The sequence below is a fragment of the Bufo gargarizans genome, chromosome 6 (assembly GCF_014858855.1).
Source record: "Bufo gargarizans isolate SCDJY-AF-19 chromosome 6, ASM1485885v1, whole genome shotgun sequence".
Lineage (NCBI taxonomy): Eukaryota > Metazoa > Chordata > Amphibia > Anura > Bufonidae > Bufo > Bufo gargarizans.
In genome coordinates, this window is record NC_058085.1 from 193923615 (window position 1) to 193942366 (window position 18752).

Genomic DNA, 18752 nt, shown 5'->3' on the forward strand with positions numbered 1-18752 from the left:
TGCGGTAGATAATAACGGAAATCTAAGTATGCTCCCTTGCATGCATAGATTTCAGTTCTCAAACATAGACATGCACAGATGGATCACCATAATTGTGCGCCTCCTGATAATTGTGGTGCATAAGATGGCAGTGGTGAAGAGATGCATCAAAATACATTAGTATTGGAAATAGTTTTAATTGCAGAATAGAGAGTAGACCGTAATGTGTTGGACACCCAGCAGAATTCCCATATGAATAGGCTATATGATGCAAATATGTCAACTAATACAGGGCAGGGTAGCTTCTTTGTAGTACATACAACTATATTCCTTTCCTTTTCAAATAATATTGAGAAGAAAACCTATTTATTATTTTGAGAAGTATATCCAATATAACATGTTGTTAATTAAAATTATGTGGGAAACAAAGAGTAAAATTGGTGGCAAATAAGCCTATTTGATGGTCTGACTTCAATTTATCCAATGGATAAAAACATTGAAAGAAAAGTGCATTACCTATAATGGTTGCTAATAAGTGTAAGACATTCCTGGATACAGAACAACGTAAACAATGAAGTAACTCTAACCACAGCCGTTCAAACAGTGGGTCTGCTGAAGTCTGATCCCAACCAGTTTAATATTGATGGTCCATCCTAAGATCATCAATATAGTTCTTGGTAGAGTTGAGCGAACACCTGGATGTTCGGGTTCGAGAAGTTCGGCCGAACTTCCCGAAAATGTTCGGGTTCGGGATCCGAACCCGATCCGAACTTCGTCCCGAACCCGAACCCCATTGAAGTCAATGGGGACCCAAACTTTTCGGCACTAAAAAGGCTGTAAAACAGCCCAGGAAAGGGCTAGAGGGCTGCAAAAGGCAGCAACATGTAGGTAAATCCCCTGCAAACAAATGTGGATAGGGAAATGAATAAAAATAAAAATTAAATAAATAAAAATGAACCAAAATCTATTGGAGAGAGGTCCCATAGCAGAGAATCTGGCTTCCCGTCACCCACCACTGGAACAGTCCATTCTCAGATATTTAGGCCCCGGAACCCAGGCAGAGGAGAGAGGTCCCGTAACAGAGAATCTGTCTTCATGTCAGCAGAGAATTAGTCTGCATGTCATAGCAGAGAATGAGGCTTCACGTCAGCCACCACTGCAACAGTCCATTGGCATATATTTAGGCCCAGCACCCAGGCAGAGGAGAGAGGTCCCGTAACAGACAATCTGGCTTCATGTCAGCAGAGAATCAGTCTGCATGTCATAGCAGAGAATCAGGCTTCACGTCACCCACCACTGCAACAGTCCATTGTCATAAATTTAGGCCCAGCACTAGTGTTGAGCGGCATGTCCCATATTCGAATTCGCGAAATTTTGTGAATATTCGAAAGAATATTCGTAAAATATTCGCGATTATTCAAATTCGTTATTATTTCGCATATGCGATAATTCGAATTTTCGCATCGCATAATACATATGCTATGCAAAATTCACATGTGCGCTAATGAAATCGCCTTACGAAGATTCGCAACTCAATTCAATCACTAATGTATGAATGCAATGCCCTTTGCCTCTGTTCTGGGACAAGTGTAGATATTCGCATGTGCGCTAATAAAATCGCCTTACGAAGATTCGCACCTCAATCACTTTCTAGGGAATGTGAGACTTTTGGGAATCAATCGAGATACAGTGGGGGGTGATGACAGTAGTTGACAGAGTACAGATCAATGTAATCTGTAAGGTGGAAAGTAAAATAAAAAATACGAATATTCGTAAATCGAATTTTACGAAGTTCTACGTATTCGCGAATATGGTGCTATACTATATGAATGCACAGGCCTTTGCCTCTCTGTTCTGGGGACAAGTGTAGATATTTGCATTTGCGTTAATAAAATCGCCTTACGAAGATTCGCAGCTCAATTCAATCACTAATGTATGAATGCAAAGCCCTTTGCCTCTGTTCTGGGACAAGTGTAGATATTCGCATGTGCGCTAATAAAATCGCCTTACGAAGATTCGCAACTCAATTCACTAATGTATGAATGCAAAGCCCTTTGCCTCTGTTCTGGGACGTGCCGATATTCGCATGTGCGCTAATAAAATCGCCTTACGAAGATTCGCGCCTCAATCACTTTCTAGGCAATGTGAGTAAGATCTGAGCTGTTGGACCTTTGGGAAACAATCAATTATATGTGTACTGTAATTTTGTGGGGGGGGGGGGGGGAAACAAAAAACGAATATTCGTTTTTACGAATATATAGCACTATATTCGAAATATTCGCGAAATCGCGAAGTTGCGATATTCGCGAAAAAAATTTGCTTTTCGAATATTCGCGCTCAACACTACCCAGCACCCAGGCAGAGGAGAGAGGTCCCGTAACAGACAATCTGGCTTCATGTCAGCAGAGAATCAGTCTGCATGTCATAGCAGAGAATGAGGCTTCACGTCAGCCACCACTGCAACAGTCCATTGGCATATATTTAGGCCCAGCACCCAGGCAGAGGAGAGAGGTCCCGTAACAGACAATCTGGCTTCATGTCAGCAGAGAATCAGTCTTCATATCATAGCAGAGAATCAGGCTTCACGTCACCCACCACTGTAAGAGTCCATTTTCATAAATTTAGGCCCAGCACACAGGCAGAGGAGAGAGGTCCCGTAACAGAGGATCTGGCTTCATGTCAGCAGAGAATCAGTCTGCATGTCATAGCAGAGAATCAGGCTTCACGTCACCCAACATTGGAACAGTCCATTGGTATATATTCAGGCCCCGGCACCCAGACAGAGGAGAGGTTCATTCAACTTTGGGTAGCCTCGCAATATAATGGTAAAATGAAAATAAAAATAGGATTGAATGAGGAAGTGCCCTGGAGTCCAATAATATATGGTTAAGGGGAGGTAGTTAATGTCTAATCTGGACAAGGGACGGACAGATCCTGTGGGATCCATGCCTGGTTCATTTTTATGAACGTCAGCTTGTCCACATTGGCTGTAGACAGGCGGCTGCGTTTGTCTGTAATGACGCCCCCTGCCGTGCTGAATACACGTTCAGACAAAACGCTGGCCGCCGGGCAGGCCAGCACCTCCAAGGCATAAAAGGCTAGCTCTGGCCACGTGGACAATTTAGAGACCCAGAAGTTGAATGGGGCCGAACCATCAGTCAGTACGTGGAGGGGTGTGCACACGTACTGTTCCACCATGTTAGTGAAATGTTGCCTCCTGCTAACACGTTGCGTATCAGGTGGTGGTGCAGTTAGCTGTGGCGTGTTGACAAAAGTTTTCCACATCTCTGCCATGCTAACCCTGCCCTCAGAGGAGCTGGCCGTGACACAGCTGCCTTGGCGACCTCTTGCTCCTCCTCTGCCTTGGCCTTGGGCTTCCACTTGTTCCCCTGTGACATTTGGGAATGCTCTCAGTAGCGCGTCTACCAACGTGCGCTTGTACTCGCGCATCTTCCTATCACGCTCCAGTGCAGGAAGTAAGGTGGGCACATTGTCTTTGTAGCGTGGATCCAGCAGGGTGGCAACCCAGTAGTCCGCACAGGTTAAAATGTGGGCAACTCTGCTGTCGTTGCGCAGGCACTGCAGCATGTAGTCGCTCATGTGTGCCAGGCTGCCCAGGGGTAAGGACAAGCTGTCCTCTGTGGGAGGCGTATCGTCATCGTCCTGCCTTTCCCCCCAGCCACGCACCAGTGATGGACCCGAGCTGCGTTGGGTGCCACCCCGCTGTGACCATGCTTCATCCTCATCCTCCTCCACCTCCTCCTCATCCTCGTCCTCCTCGTCCTCCAGTAGTGGGCCCTGGCTGGCCACATTTGTACCTGGCCTCTGCTGTTGCCAAAAACCTCCCTCTGAGTCACTTCGAAGAGACTGGCCTGAAAGTGCTAAAAATGACCCCTCTTCCTCCTCCTCCTCCTCCTCCTCCTGGGCCACCTCCTCTTCCATCATCGCCCTAAGTGTTTTCTCAAGGAGACATAGAAGTGGTATTGTAACGCTGATAACGGTGTCATCGCCACTGGCCATGTTGGTGGAGTACTCGAAACAGCGCAACAGGGCACACAGGTCTCGCATGGAGGCCCAGTCATTGGTGGTGAAGTGGTGCTGTTCTGTAGTGCGACTGACCCGTGCGTGCTGCAGCTGAAACTCCACTATGGCCTGCTGCTGCTCGCACAGTCTGTCCAGCATGTGCAAGGTGGAGTTCCACCTGGTGGGCACGTCGCATATGAGGCGGTGAGCGGGAAGGCCGAAGTTACGCTGTAGCGCAGACAGGCGAGCAGCAGCAGGATGTGAACGCCGGAAGCGCGAACAGACGGCCCGCACTTTATGCAGCAGCTCTGACATGTCGGGGTAGTTGTGAATGAACTTCTGCACCACCAAATTCAGCACATGCGCCAAGCAAGGGATGTGCGTCAAATTGGCTAGTCCCAGAGCTGCAACGAGATTTCGCCCATTATCACACACCACCAGGCCGGGCTTGAGGCTCACCGGCAGCAACCACTCGTCGGTCTGTTGTTCTATACCCCGCCACAACTCCTGTGCGGTGTGGGGCCTGTCCCCCAAACATATGAGTTTCAGAATGGCCTGCTGACGTTTACCCCGGGCTGTGCTGAAGTTGGTGGTGAAGGTGTGTGGCTGACTGGATGAGCAGGTGGAAGAAGAGGAGGAGGAAGCCGAGAAGGAGGAGGTGGCAACAGGAGGCAAAGAATGTTGCCCTGCGATCCTTGGCGGCGGAAGGACGTGCGCCAAACAGCTCTCCGCCTGGGGCCCAGCTGCCACTTCATTTACCCAGTGTGCAGTTAGGGAGATATAGCGTCCCTGGCCGTGCTTACTGGTCCACGTATCTGTGGTTAGGTGGACCTTGCTACAGATGGCGTTGCGCAGTGCACACTTGATTTTATCGGATACTTGGTTGTGCAGGGAAGGCACGGCTCTCTTGGAGAAGTAGTGCCGGCTGGGAACAACATACTGTGGGACAGCAAGCGACATGAGCTGTTTGAAGCTGTCTGTGTCCACCAGCCTAAATGACAGCATTTCATAGGCCAGTAGTTTAGAAATGCTGGCATTCAGGGCCAGGGATCGAGGGTGGCTAGGTGGGAATTTACGCTTTCTATCAAATGTTTGTGAGATGGAGAGCTGAACGCTGGCGTGTGACATGGTTGAGACGCTTGGTGACGGAGGTGGTGGTGGTGGTGTTGGTGGTACATCCCCTGTTTGCTGGGCGGCAGGTGCCAACGTTCCTCCAGAGGCGGAGGAAGAGGCCGAGGCGGCAGCAGCAGAATAGGCCGAGGCGGCAGCAGCAGAAGAGGTAGCAGGGGGAGCCTGAGTGACTTCCTTGGTTTTAAGGTGTTTACTCCACTGCAGTTCATGCTTTGCATGCAGGTGCCTGGTCATGCAGGTTGTGCTCAGGTTCAGAACGTTAATGCCTCGCTTCAGGCTCTGATGGCACAGCGTGCAAACCACTCGGGTCTTGTCGTCAGCACATTGTTTGAAGAAGTGCCATGCCAGGGAACTCCTTGAAGCTGCCTTTGGGGTGCTCGGTCCCAGATGGCGGCGGTCAGTAGCAGGCGGAGTCTCTTGGCGGCGGGTGTTCTGCATTTGCCCACTGCTCCCTCTTTTGCTACGCTGTTGGCTCGGTCTCACCACTGCCTCTTCCTCCGAACTGTGAAAGTCAGTGGCACGACCTTCATTCCATGTGGGGTCTAGGACCTCATCGTCCCCTGCATCGTCTTCCACCCAGTCTTGATCCCTGACCTCCTGTTCAGTCTGCACACTGCAGAAAGACGCAGCAGTTGGCACCTGTGTTTCGTCATCAGAGACATACTGAGGTGGTATTCCCATGTCCTCATCATCAGGAAACATAAGTGGTTGTGCGTCAGTGCATTCTATGTCTTTCACCGCTGGGGAAGGGCTAGGTGGATGCCCTTGGGAAACCCTGCCAGCGGAGTCTTCAAACAGCATAAGAGACTGCTGCATAACTTGAGGCTGAGACAGTTTCCCTGGTATGCATGGGGGTGATGTGACAGACTGATGGGGTTGGTTTTCAGGCGCCATCTGTGCGCTTTCTGCAGAAGACTGGGTGGGAGATAATGTGAACGTGCTGGATCCACTGTCGGCCACCCAATTGACTAATGCCTGTACCTGCTCAGGCCTTACCATCCTTAGAACGGCATTGGGCCCCACCATATATCGCTGTAAATTCTGGCGGCTACTGGGACCTGAGGTAGTTGGTACACTAGGACGTGTGGATGTGGCAGAACGGCCACGTCCTCTCCCAGCACCAGAGGGTCCACTAACACCACCACGACCATGTCCACGTCCGCGTCCCTTACTAGATGTTTTTCTCATTGTTATGGTTCACCACAACAACAAATATATTATTTGGCCCAATGTATTGTATTCAAATTCAGCGGGATATAAATTTGAGGCCTAGTATTTAGGCGCTGGGTGACCGGTATGGATTTAGTGACAGAATTAGACTTGGAAATGCACAGAAGCGTGTGTGTGTGAAGTTATTCTGAATGACCCAATGTGCACCTTGAATATTATATACCCTTTTAGGGATAGATTTCAAATAGCTCTGATATAGCAGAAACCACTAAATTATGAAATTGCTAAATTGGGAATTGTATTTCAACCCAGAACAAAAAATGTGCTTTGACGGACACTAAATAACTTTCCCAGCCACAACAGGACAGCGTTAACGAGAGATTTAGCAGGATATAAATTTGAGGCCTAGTATTTAGGCGCTGGGTGACAGGTATGGGTTTAGTGACAGAATTAGACTTGGAAATACACAGTAGCGGGTGTGTGTGAAGTTATTCTGAATGACCCAATGTGCACCTTGAATATTATATACCCTTTTAGGGATAGATTTCAAATAGCTCTGATATAGCAGAAACCACTAAATTATGAAATTGCTAAATTGGGAATTGTATTTCAACCCAGAACAAGAAATGTGCTTGAACGGACACTAAATAACTCGCCCAGCTACAGCACTAAGGACAGATTTAGCTGGATATAAATTTGAGGCCTAGTATTTAGGCGCTGGGTGACAGGTATGGGTTTAGTGACAGAATTAGACTTGGAAATGCACAGTAGCGGGTGTGTGAAGTTATTCTGAATGTCCCTATGTGCACCTTCAATATGATCTACCCTTTTAGGGATAGATTTCAAATAGCTCTGATATAGCAGAAACCACTAAATTATGAAATTGCTAAATTGGGAATTGTATTTCAACCCAGAACAAGAAATGTGCTTGAACGGACACTAAATAACTCGCCCAGCTACAGCACTAAGGACAGATTTAGCTGGATATAAATTTGAGGCCTAGTATTTAGGCGCTGGGTGACAGGTATGGGTTTAGTGACAGAATTAGACTTGGAAATACACAGTAGCGGGTGTGTGTGAAGTTATTCTGAATGACCCAATGTGCACCTTGAATATTATATACCCTTTTAGGGATAGATTTCAAATAGCTCTGATATAGCAGAAACCACTAAATTATGAAATTGCTAAATTGGGAATTGTATTTCAACCCAGAACAAAAAATGTGCTTGAACGGACACTAAATAACTCGCTTAGCTACAGCACTAAGGACAGATTTAGCTGGATATAAATTTGAGGCCTAGTATTTAGGCGCTGGGTGACAGGTATGGGTTTAGTGACAGAATTAGACTTGGAAATGCACAGTAGCGGGTGTGTGAAGTTATTCTGAATGTCCCTATGTGCACCTTCAATATGATCTACCCTTTTAGGGATAGATTTCAAATAGCTCTGATATAGCAGAAACCACTAAATTATGAAATTGCTAAATTGGGAATTGTATTTCAACCCAGAACAAGAAATGTGCTTGAACGGACACTAAATAACTCGCCCAGCTACAGCACTAACGACAGATTTAGCTGGATATGAATTTGAGGCCTAGTATTTAGGCGCTGGGTGACAGGTATGGGTTTAGTGACAGAATTAGACTTGGAAATGCACAGTAGCGGGTGTGTGAAGTTATTCTGAATGACCCTATGTGCACCTTGAATATTATATACCCTTTTAGGGATAGATTTCAAATAGCTCTGATACAGCAGAAACCACTAAATTTTTAAATTGCTAAATTGGGAATTGTATTTCAACCCAGAACAAAAAATTTGCTTTGACGGACACTAAATAACTTTCCCAGCCACAACAGGACAGCGGTAACGAGAGATTTAGCGGGATATAAATTTGAGGCCTAGTATTTAGGCGCTGGGTGACCGGTATGGATTTAGTGACAGAATTAGACTGGGATATGGCCAAAAAATAACCACACTATTGCTGGTTAAATGCACTTGGTGATGGGCGCAGCTTGCCCCTGATGTAGTATATGGCCAAAAAATGAACAGACTATTGCTGGCTAAATGCACTTGGTGTCACAGCTTGACCAACCACACTACTGAGGGTTAAATGCACTTGGTGACGGGCGCAGCTTGCCCCTGATGTAGTATATGGCCAAAAAATGAACAGACTATTGCTGGTTAAATGCACTTGGTGACGGGCGCAGCTTGCCCCTGATTTAGTATATGGCCAAAAAATGAACAGACTATTGCTGGTTAAATGCACTTGGTGTGATAGCTTGACCAACCACACTACTGAGGGTTAAATGCACTTGGTGACGGGCGCAGCTTGCCCCTGATGTAGTATATGGCCAAAAAATAAACAGACTATTGCTGGTTAAATGCACTTGGTGTGACAGCTTCACCCTGATGTAGGCTTTAGCCAAAAAACAAACGCACCATTGAGGGTTAAATGCACTTGGTGACAGGCGCAGCTTGCCCCTGATGTAGTATATGGCCAAAAAATAAACAGACTATTGCTGGTTAAATGCACTTGGTGTGACAGCTTCACCCTGATGTAGGCTTTAGCCAAAAAACAACCACACCATTGAGGGTTAAATGCACTTGGTCGCAGCTTGTGCTGGCGCACCACAAGACACAAAATGGCCGCCGATCACCCCAGAAAAATGTGACTGACAAACGGTCTGGGCAGCCTAAAAACAGTGAGCAATTGAGGATCAGCAGCTCAATGATCCACAGCTGCAGATCGATCAGTTAATCAAGTCCTTTGGAGGAGTTAATCTGCCTAATCTCGCCCTACTGTCGCAGCCGCAACCTCTCCCTACGCTAATCAGAGCAGAGTGACGGGCGGCGCTATGTGACTCCAGCTTAAATAGAGGCTGGGTCACATGGTGCTCTGGCCAATCACAGCCATGCCAATAGTAGGCATGGCTGTGATGGCCTCTTGGGGCAAGTAGTATGACGCTTGTTGATTGGCTGCTTTGCAGCCTTTCAAAAAGCGCCAAGAAAGCGTCACAAAAGCGCCAAGAAAGCGACGAACACCGAACCCGAACCCGGACTTTTACGAAAATGTCCGGGTTCGGGTCCGTGTCACGGACACCCCAAAATTCGGTACGAACCCGAACTATACAGTTCGAGTTCGCTCATCCCTAGTTCTTGGGAAACCCCTTTATAATGGACCGCTACCTGCAGTAGCAGCAATGGCAACTATTTCATACTGCCTACTGAAGTTTCTCTTAAACTTTTCATTAATTTGAATACTGAAGCTGATTGTTAACATGACAAAAGTATACATTATAACTGGGCAAACCTTTAGTCCTCGCTGATGTAATGAGCTGCATTTGATTCACCTGGGCTTCAAGAGATGATAATTTGTTTTGTATATTTGTAAGCAATGCTGTAAAGGAAGAGACATTTAGAAGAATAGTATTTTGTGTAAACTTTAATTTCAACTACATATGGTTTGCTAATAATAACAACATATTTATAAACCACTTAACATATCCCAGGACAAGTAGATTTACAATACACTTTATCTGATTCAACTCCTGACCCTGTGGGCACAGCTTCTGTGCCCATACAGTATCAGTGCTGTCATAGTACCACTCTATGTGTAAACTCACTTCACCTGGTGCCACACTATTAGGGAGCATGCACCAAGAGATTGAGTTGTGAGGTCTCGTTGTAGGCATCCTTAGGATAAAAATCAGTTAATGTATGTTGTATGATGGTATACAGCTCATTACAATAGAAAACTGTAATCAATGCACTGTAACAGTTTATGCACCTGTATGAACAGGTGGCCTGTGTGCATATGACCAGGTTAGATGCAAAATCAAAGAGGCTTTTCATGCATTGACTAACTGTGAAATTAATACTAGAGATGAATGAAGTTCTCCAAAAATGCAATTCGGCTGCTTCGCCAAATTTTACCAAAAAATTACTTTGTGACAAAGCATATTTCTTTGTAAATAGCAGGTGCAATGACAGAAGGGCGACTGCACCGACCCCCCGTCATTGAACCCCACAGATGCCGTGTCCATCACTGATCGCGGCATTTGAGAGCCAGATTAAAGCGTTTTACTGTTTGCAAACAATTTAAAAAATAAATTAAATGATACTTCTCTGTCGGCTACAGGCTCTGTCGTAGGGATGGGCTGCACCTCAATAAGTAAGGGGCAGCTGTGTTGGGGGAGAAGATGGCTAGAAGGTTGGAGGAGTGTTTAAGGGACACTGGGGGGAAGGGTAATTACATTATACAAGGGGAAGATAGTGCAGATAGAGACCTGAGGGGAGGTAGTGGAACTGGAACAGTTCAGAAGGAAAGGTGTAGGGTAAAAAATATACATAAAACTCTTAATTGTATGAATACTAATGCCAGAAGCCTGACTAATAAAACTGGTGAACTGGAATTAGTGATGTGTGAGGAGGACTATGACATAGTAGGAATAACTGAGACATGGCTAAGCTAAGACTAGGCGGTTAACGTACAGCGTTACACTCTGTTTCAAAAGGATCGTCAAAACCGGAGAGGGGGAGGGGTCTGCCTTTATCTAAAGTCTTATCTAAAGCCCACACTCCGGGAAGATATAAGTGAGGGACATGTACATGATGAGTGACTGTGGGTAGAAATACATGGAGGAAAAAACGAGAATAAAATCCTAATAGGAGTTTATTATAAGCCACCTAATTTACCAGAGTCCACATAAAATCTACTTCTAAACAAAATAGACGAAGTGGCAAATTATAATAAGGTTGTCATTTTGGGGGACTTCAAGTACCCAGATATAGGCTGAGAAACTAAAACCTGTACATATCATAAAGGAAATAGGTTCTTTGCAATAACCAAAAACAACTACCTTTCCAAACTGATTCAGGACCCAACTAGAGGGATGGCCACACTGGACTTAGTATTAACCAATAGACCTTACAGAACAACAGATGTGCAGGTGGGAAATGGTGAACATAAAGTAATAAACTTCCAATTGTCATTCAAAAGAATATTTCTTAAAGGAGGAACAAAAATAGCAAACTTCAAAAAGCTACATTTTTTCATCTAAGCCATGGGCCTAACTAACTGGGACAAAGTCCTCAAAAATTAAAATACAGTCACAAATTAGGATATTTTTAAAACCATCCTAAAATCTAATTGTGAGGGGTACATACCTTACGGGAATACAGTTGCAATAAAAAGTATGTTAACCCTTTTGGAATGATATGGATTTCTGCACAAATTGGTCATAAAATGTGATCTGATCTTCATCTAAATCCCAACAATAGACAATCACAGTCTGCTTAAACTAATAACACACAAAGAATTAAATGTTACCATGTTTTTATTGAACACACTATGTAAACATTCACAGTGCAGGTGGAAAAAGTATGTGAACTCTTGGATTTAATAACTGGTTGAACCTCCTTTGGCAGCAATAACTTCAATCAAACATTTCCTGTAGTTGCAGATCAGACGTGCACAACGGTCAGACGTAATTCCTGACCATTCCTCTTTACAGAACTGTTTCAGTTCAGCAATATTCTTGGGATGTCTGGTGTGAATCGCTTTCTTTAGGTCATGCCACAGCATCTCAATCAGGTTGAGGTCAGAATTCTGACTGGGCCACTCCAGAAGGCGCATTTTCTTCTGCTTAAGCCATTCTGTTGTTGATTTACTTCTATGCTTTGGGTCGTTGTCCTGTTGCAACATCCATCTTCTGTTGAGCTTCAGCTGGTGGACAGATGGCCTTAAGTTCCCCTGCAAAATGTCTTGATAAACTTTGGAATTAATTTTTACTTTGATAGCAATACGTCCAGGCCCTGACGCAGCAAAGCAGCCCTAAAACATGATGCCCCCACCACGATACTTCACAATTGGGATGAGGTTTTGATGTTGGTGTGCTGTGCCTCTTTTTCTCCACACATAGTGTTGTGTGTTTCTTCCAAACAACTCAACTTTGGTTTCATCTGTCCACTGAATATTTTGCCAGTACTGCTGTGGAACATCCAGGTGCTCTTGTGCAAACTGTAAATGAACTGATGAACTGCAAGGCTTTTGGATATACTTTTATAACCCTTTCCAGCGTTATGCAAGTGAACAATTCTTAATCGTAGGTCTTCTGAGAGCTCTTTTGTGCGAGGCATCATTCACATCAGGCAATGCTTCTTGTGAAAAGCAAACCCAGAACTGGTGTGTGTTTTTTATAGGGCAGGGCGGCTATAACCAACACCTCCAATCTCATCTCATTGATTGGACTCCAGTTGGCTTACACCTCACTCCAATTAGCTCTTGGAGATGTCATTAGTCTAGGGGTTCACATACTTTTTCCACCTACACTGTGAATGTTTACATGGTGTGTTTAATAAAAACATGGTAACATTTAAATCTTTGTGTGTTTTAGTTTAAGCAGACTGTTACTGTCTATTGTTGTGACTTAGATGAAGATCAGATCACATTTTATGACCAATTTGTGCCAAAGGGTTCACATACTTTTTCTTGCAACTGTAAAAGTTTAAGGAACAATAAAATAGAACTGTAAAGCAATAAATTACAAACATAAAGCAATTAAATCACTAAAACAGAGGGTAGCGAGGAAGCACTGAAAAACTATAAGAAAAATAATTGAATATGTAAAAACAAATTAAAGCAACCAAACTAGAGACCGAGAGATTAACTGCCAAAGAGAGCAAAACTATCCCTAAAATGTTCTTTAATTATATAAATGGTAAAAAATATAAATCTGAAGGTGAGTAATTAGGGGGGAGTTGCAGATAGCGATGAGGAGAAAACAAAGCTATTAAATATTTTTTTCTCTACTGTATTCACTGAGGGAAATAAACTGTCAGATGAAATGCAGAATGTAAAAGTAAATCCCCCTTTAAAAGTGCCCTGTCTGACCCAGGAAGAAGTACAGCAGTGTCTTAAAAATATTAAAATGGACAAATCACCAGGACCAGATGGCAAACACCCCCAAATCTTAAGATAATTAGGTAATGTCATAGCCAGACCCTTATTTCTGATATTTAAGGACTCTATACTGACAGGGAGTATTCCACAGGATTGGCACATAGCAAATGTGGTGCCAAAATTCGAAAAGGGTCCAAAAACAGAGCTTGGAAACTATAGGACGGTAAGTTTAACATCTGTCATGGGTAAACTGTTTAAATGTTTTATAATAGATGCTATCTTGGAGTACTGCAATTAAAATAAGCCAAATAATGCCATATCAGCATGGCTTCATGAGGGATTGGTCATGTTAAACTAATTTTATCAGTTTCAATAAGGAGGTACGTTCTAGACTTGAAAGTGGCAAATCAATGTATGTTTTATATCTGGACTTCTCCAAAGCATTTGACACTGTACCGCATAAAAGGTTAGTATATAAAATGAGAATGCTTGTACTGGGAGAAAATGTCTGTATGTGGGTAAGTAACTGGCTCAGTGATAGAAAACATTGTACAAGGAAGGCAATCCATTAGAATATACATAAAGATAAAACGTAACCTTTAATAATTTTACTATGAGGGTCCATTCACACGTCCGTAAGTGTTTTGCGGATCCGCAAAACACGGACACCGTCAATGTGCATTCCGCAATTTGTGGACTGGACATCGCCGGCACTATAATAGAAAATGCCTAATCTTGTCTGCAATTGTGGACAAAAATAGGACATGTTTTTTTGCGGAAACGGAAGCACAGATGCTGAAGTGCGGATCAGCAGATGCGGACAGCACATTCCGGCCCCATTGAAAATGAATGGGTCTGCACCCGTTCCGCAAAATTGTGGAACGGATGCGGACCCATTTTGCGAACGCGTGAATGGAAAAGATATTTCTCAAAATTAAAATAAAAGAAATTATTAAAGTTAACCAAAAAGCATAGATGTGGTAGGCAATAACAAGTGCTCGGCGGCACTAAATCAGGTGCTCGGCGGCACCGAATCAGAAGCCATATGTCCTACCACAATCCGGGGGGTTCCAGTGCACATCGATGAATCCAGGAGGGAAAGCAAAAAAACATCCATCCCTGGGCTAGATGATGATATGGTATTGAAGGACAGGGTGGGCAAAGAACTGTCCCTGAAATTGCCCTACAGGGGGGTGCTATTCTGGCCCTGATAGCCTAACCACAGACCACCCGCCCTGATAAGAGCGACCCCGTCTGGAACCTTACCCTATATAAAAATAGCCCTAGTAAGCCCTTAGCCCCTAGGCCCCCGACTTCCAGGTGATCACTATATAGATCTATGTGTTTTGGACGCATTATAAAAGTATATTATAAGTATATTGCACCCCTCTGTGTATCACACATCGATAGCACACCTATACAAGTGCTTAAAATGACTTTTGTTGGATAGCGTTTGGTGTCCCTAACAGCCTGTCCCTGCTCCACACAGCAACCCCTCCTTACGCTGGCAAAACACTGAATGTAAAATGGCAGCCAGATCAGGTTTATTTATAAAGTAGGGGGTATGTCCATGTGCTGAAATGTCTCAATTGGCTGTCCTGTACCACCTGATGGATGTGTCATGGGTCAAAGTTGTTCACAATGTAAAAGAATATGGCGGGCACGAATTTCTCCATATGTTCGCATGTTCGGCGAATCGCGAACACGCAAAGTTCGCTGCAAAACGACCTCCGGACGAACCGCAAGGCCATCTCTAGTACACACTCATATTGGGTCACTGTCACTAGTGGGGTACCTCAGGGGTTAGTATAGGGCCCTATTCTCTGCAATATATTTAGTAATGATCTTGTAGAAGGCTTGCACAGTAAAATTAAAATTTTTGCAGATGACACTAAACTGTGTAAAGTAATTAACATGGAAGAGGACAGTATACTGCTACAGATGGATCTGAATAGATTGGAGGCTTGGGCAGAAAAGTAGCAGATGAGGTTTAACACTGACAATTGTAAGGTTATGCACGTGGGAAGGAATACAGTTGCAAGAAAAAGTTTGTGAACCCTTTGGAATGATATGGATTTCTGCACAAATTGGTCATAACATGTGTTCTGATCTTCTTCATTTAAGTCACAACAATAGACAATCACTGTCTGATTAAACTAATAACACACAAAGAGTTAAATGTTACCATGTTTTTATTGAACACACCATGTAAACATTCACAGTGCAGGTGGAGAAAGTATGTGAACCCCTAGACTAATGAGATCTCCAAGAGCTAATTTGAGTTAGATGTCAGCCAACTGGAGTCCAATCAATAAGATGAGATTCAAGGTGTTGGTTACAGCTGCCCTGCCTTATAAAATCACACCAGTTCTGGGTTTGCTTTTCACAAGAAGCATTGTCTGATGTGAATGATGGCTCGCACAAATGAGCTCTCAGAAGACCTACGATTAAGAATTGTTGACTTGCATAAAGCTGGAAAGAGTTGTAAAAGTATCTCCAAAAGCCTTGCTGTTAATCAGTCCACGGTAAGATAAATTGTCTATAAATGGAGAAAGTTCAGCACTGGTGCTACTCTCCCTCGGAGTAGCTGTCCTGTAAAGATGACTGCAAGATCACAGCGCAGACTGCTCAATGATGAGGTGAAGAAGAATCCTAGAGTGTCAGCTAAAGACTTACAAAAGTCTCTGGCATATGCTAACATCCCTGTTAGCGAATCTACTAGAATGGATTTCATGGGAGGATACCATAGAGGAAGCCACTGCTGTTCAAAAAAAAACATTGCTGTACTTTTACAGTTTGCACAAGAGCACCTGGATGTTCCTAGGCAGTACTGGCAAAATATTATGTGGGCAGATGAAACCAAAGTTGAGTTGTTTGGATGAAACACACAACACTATGTGTGGAGAAAAAGAGGCACAGCACACCAACATTAAAACCTCATCCCAACTGTGAAGCATGGTGGTGGGGCATCATGGTTTAGGGTTGCTTTGCTGCATCAGGGCCTGGACGGATTGCTATCATCGAGAGAAAAATGAATTCCAAAGTTTATCAAGATATTTTGCAGGAGAACTTAAGGCCATCTGTCCACCAGCTGAAGCTCAACAGAAGATGGGTGTTGCAACAGGACAACGACCCAAAGTATAGAAGTAAATCAACAACAGAATGGCTTAGACAGAAGAAAATATGCCTTCTGGAGTGGCCCAATCAGAGTCCTGACCTCATTCCGATTGACATGCTGTGGCATGACCTCAAGAAAGCGATTCACACCAGACATCCTAAGAATATTGCTGAACTGGAACAGTTCTGTAAAGAGGAATGGTCAAGAATTACTCCTGACCGTTGTGCACGTCTGATCTGCAACTACAGGAAACGCTTGGTTGAAGTTATTGCTGCCAAATGAGGTTCAAACAGTTATTAAAGCCAAGGGTTCACATACTTTTTCCACCTGCACTGTAAATGTCTACATGGTGTGGTCAATAAAAACATGGTAACATTTAATTATTTGTGTGTTATTAGTTTAAGCAGACTGTGATTGTCTATTGTTTTGACTTAGATGAGGATCAGACCACATTTTATGACCAATTTGTACAGAAATCCATATCATTCCAAAGGGTTCACATACTTTTTCTTGCAACTGTAACATATTAAACAACTAGGGGGGGATTATAGCTTGAAGAACTTTCCTCCCAAAGGCTAGATCTTGACCTGCCTTAACATGGACTCTGTAATGTTTGATAAATGTATTAGGGCTAGACCAAGTGGCCACCCTACAGATCTGTTCTAGTGAAGAGGCAGAAACTGATCTTGTAGAATGCGCTGTAAAGGTTTCAGGAGGTGATTTCCCTAGCGCTTTATATGATTCTGAAATCGCCGTTTTAATCCATCTGGAAACAGTATTTTTTGTCTCTCTCTGCCCCTTATTTGTACCAACAAACTGAACAAATAGAGTCCCTCTTTCTGAAGGTTTTTGTGGCTTCTAAATATATTAGACCTGCTCTGCGTACATCCAATTTATGAAACCTTTCCTCTCCTTCTGTTTTTGGGTCGTCACAAAATGAGGGAACCAAGATTTCTTCTTGCCTGTGGAATTAGACACAACTTTGGGAAGGAAGGAGTTATCCAATTTAAACGTAATTCTATCCAAAGAAATAACGCAGAAAGGCTCATTAATCTTTAGGGCCTGGATTTCACTAACCCTGCGAGCTCACGTAATTGCCACTAAGAACAGGGTTTTTAGTGTTATATATTTTACTGAGACATTTGACAAGGGTTCAAAAGGACATTCTATTAAGCCTGATAAAACCACATTGAGATCCCAGGGGGGAGTCGTGGATCTCAACGATGGTCTCGGTCTGCCCCTTTTAGGAATCTGATACTCCAAGAATGATTGGCAATTTTCTCATCAAAAACTGCACTAAGAGCCGACACGTCAACCCTTAGTGTATTGGGACGTAGACCTTTCTCCAGCCCGGATTGTAAAAAGCCTAGAACTGAAAGAACTGAAAATTTTTCAGGGGATACTTTCTCTTTCATACACCAGGTATTAAAAGTTCTCCACACTTTACCATAGATTTTTTAAGTTATCTCCTTTCTACTGGCCGTCATAGTATTGATGACAGGATCTGACAGGCCTCTAGCTTTTAGAATCATCCTTTCAGGTTCCAGGCTGCCATATGCAGCCTTTCCACCTCGGGATGGTGAACTGGTCCCTGCGACAACAAATCCTGCTCCCAAGGAAGAATCCATGGACTTTGAATGGACATGATCTTTAACAGTGGAAACCGTGATTTTTTTGGGGCCATAAGGGGGCTATCAGGATAACATGAGCCCTGTCTTGCCTTATCATCTTTATCATTCGAGATATTAGTTGCAGAGGGGGGAAGGCGTAAGCCAGATGAAAATCCCATTTTATTGATAAGGCATCTATCCCTTCGTTTCCGTCTTTTGGATTGAGGGAAAGAAAACGACCCACCTTTGCGTTTGTGGCTGACGCAAAGAGATCTATCCGGGGAACCTCCCATTTTTTTGTTATTTGGCGAAAAACTTGCTCCTTCAAACTTCATTTTGTTTGTTTTATCTTTACCCTGCTTAGGAAGTCTGCTTTTACATTTAAGCTTCCTTTTAAATGGACTGATGAAAGGGATCTTATATTTTCTTCTGCCCAGGATTTTTTTTTTCTGTTATCTGGCTCAGGCATTGGCTCCTTGTTCCACCTTGATGATTTAAATATGCCACCACTGTTGTATTGTCGGATCTTATTTGAACATCCTTTCCTCTTATGTATTGACTCGCAACTTTTATTGTCTCCCAAACTGCCATCAATTCCTTCTGGTTTGATGACCAAGTTTTTTGGTGGTCTGCCCAGGCCCCTTGGAAATAGAGTTGAGAGCAATGCGCTCCCCAACCCCAAGGACTTGAGTCTGTTGTGATGAACACCTGATCCTCCGAATTCCATGGAATTCCCTGACATAGGTGATTTACTTGTTTCCACCACTGAAGACTGGTTTACTGCTAAGGGAATCAGAACTGTTTGTTCCAGTGAACTCTGG

At 43.8% G+C, this 18752-nt stretch overlaps 1 protein-coding gene across 2 annotated transcripts in view; it reads right to left on the reverse strand.

The window, feature by feature from the left end:
* The window catches only part of LOC122942325 (pulmonary surfactant-associated protein A-like), a 125168-nt gene that overhangs the window by 19411 nt on the left and 87005 nt on the right, over positions 1 to 18752 (reverse strand). For both annotated transcript variants that reach the window (XM_044299884.1, XM_044299883.1), the window contains exon 4: positions 9613 to 9699. In XM_044299884.1, the coding sequence (XP_044155819.1) occupies positions 9613 to 9699 (87 nt within the window). The remainder of the gene's footprint in view (positions 1 to 9612; positions 9700 to 18752) is intronic.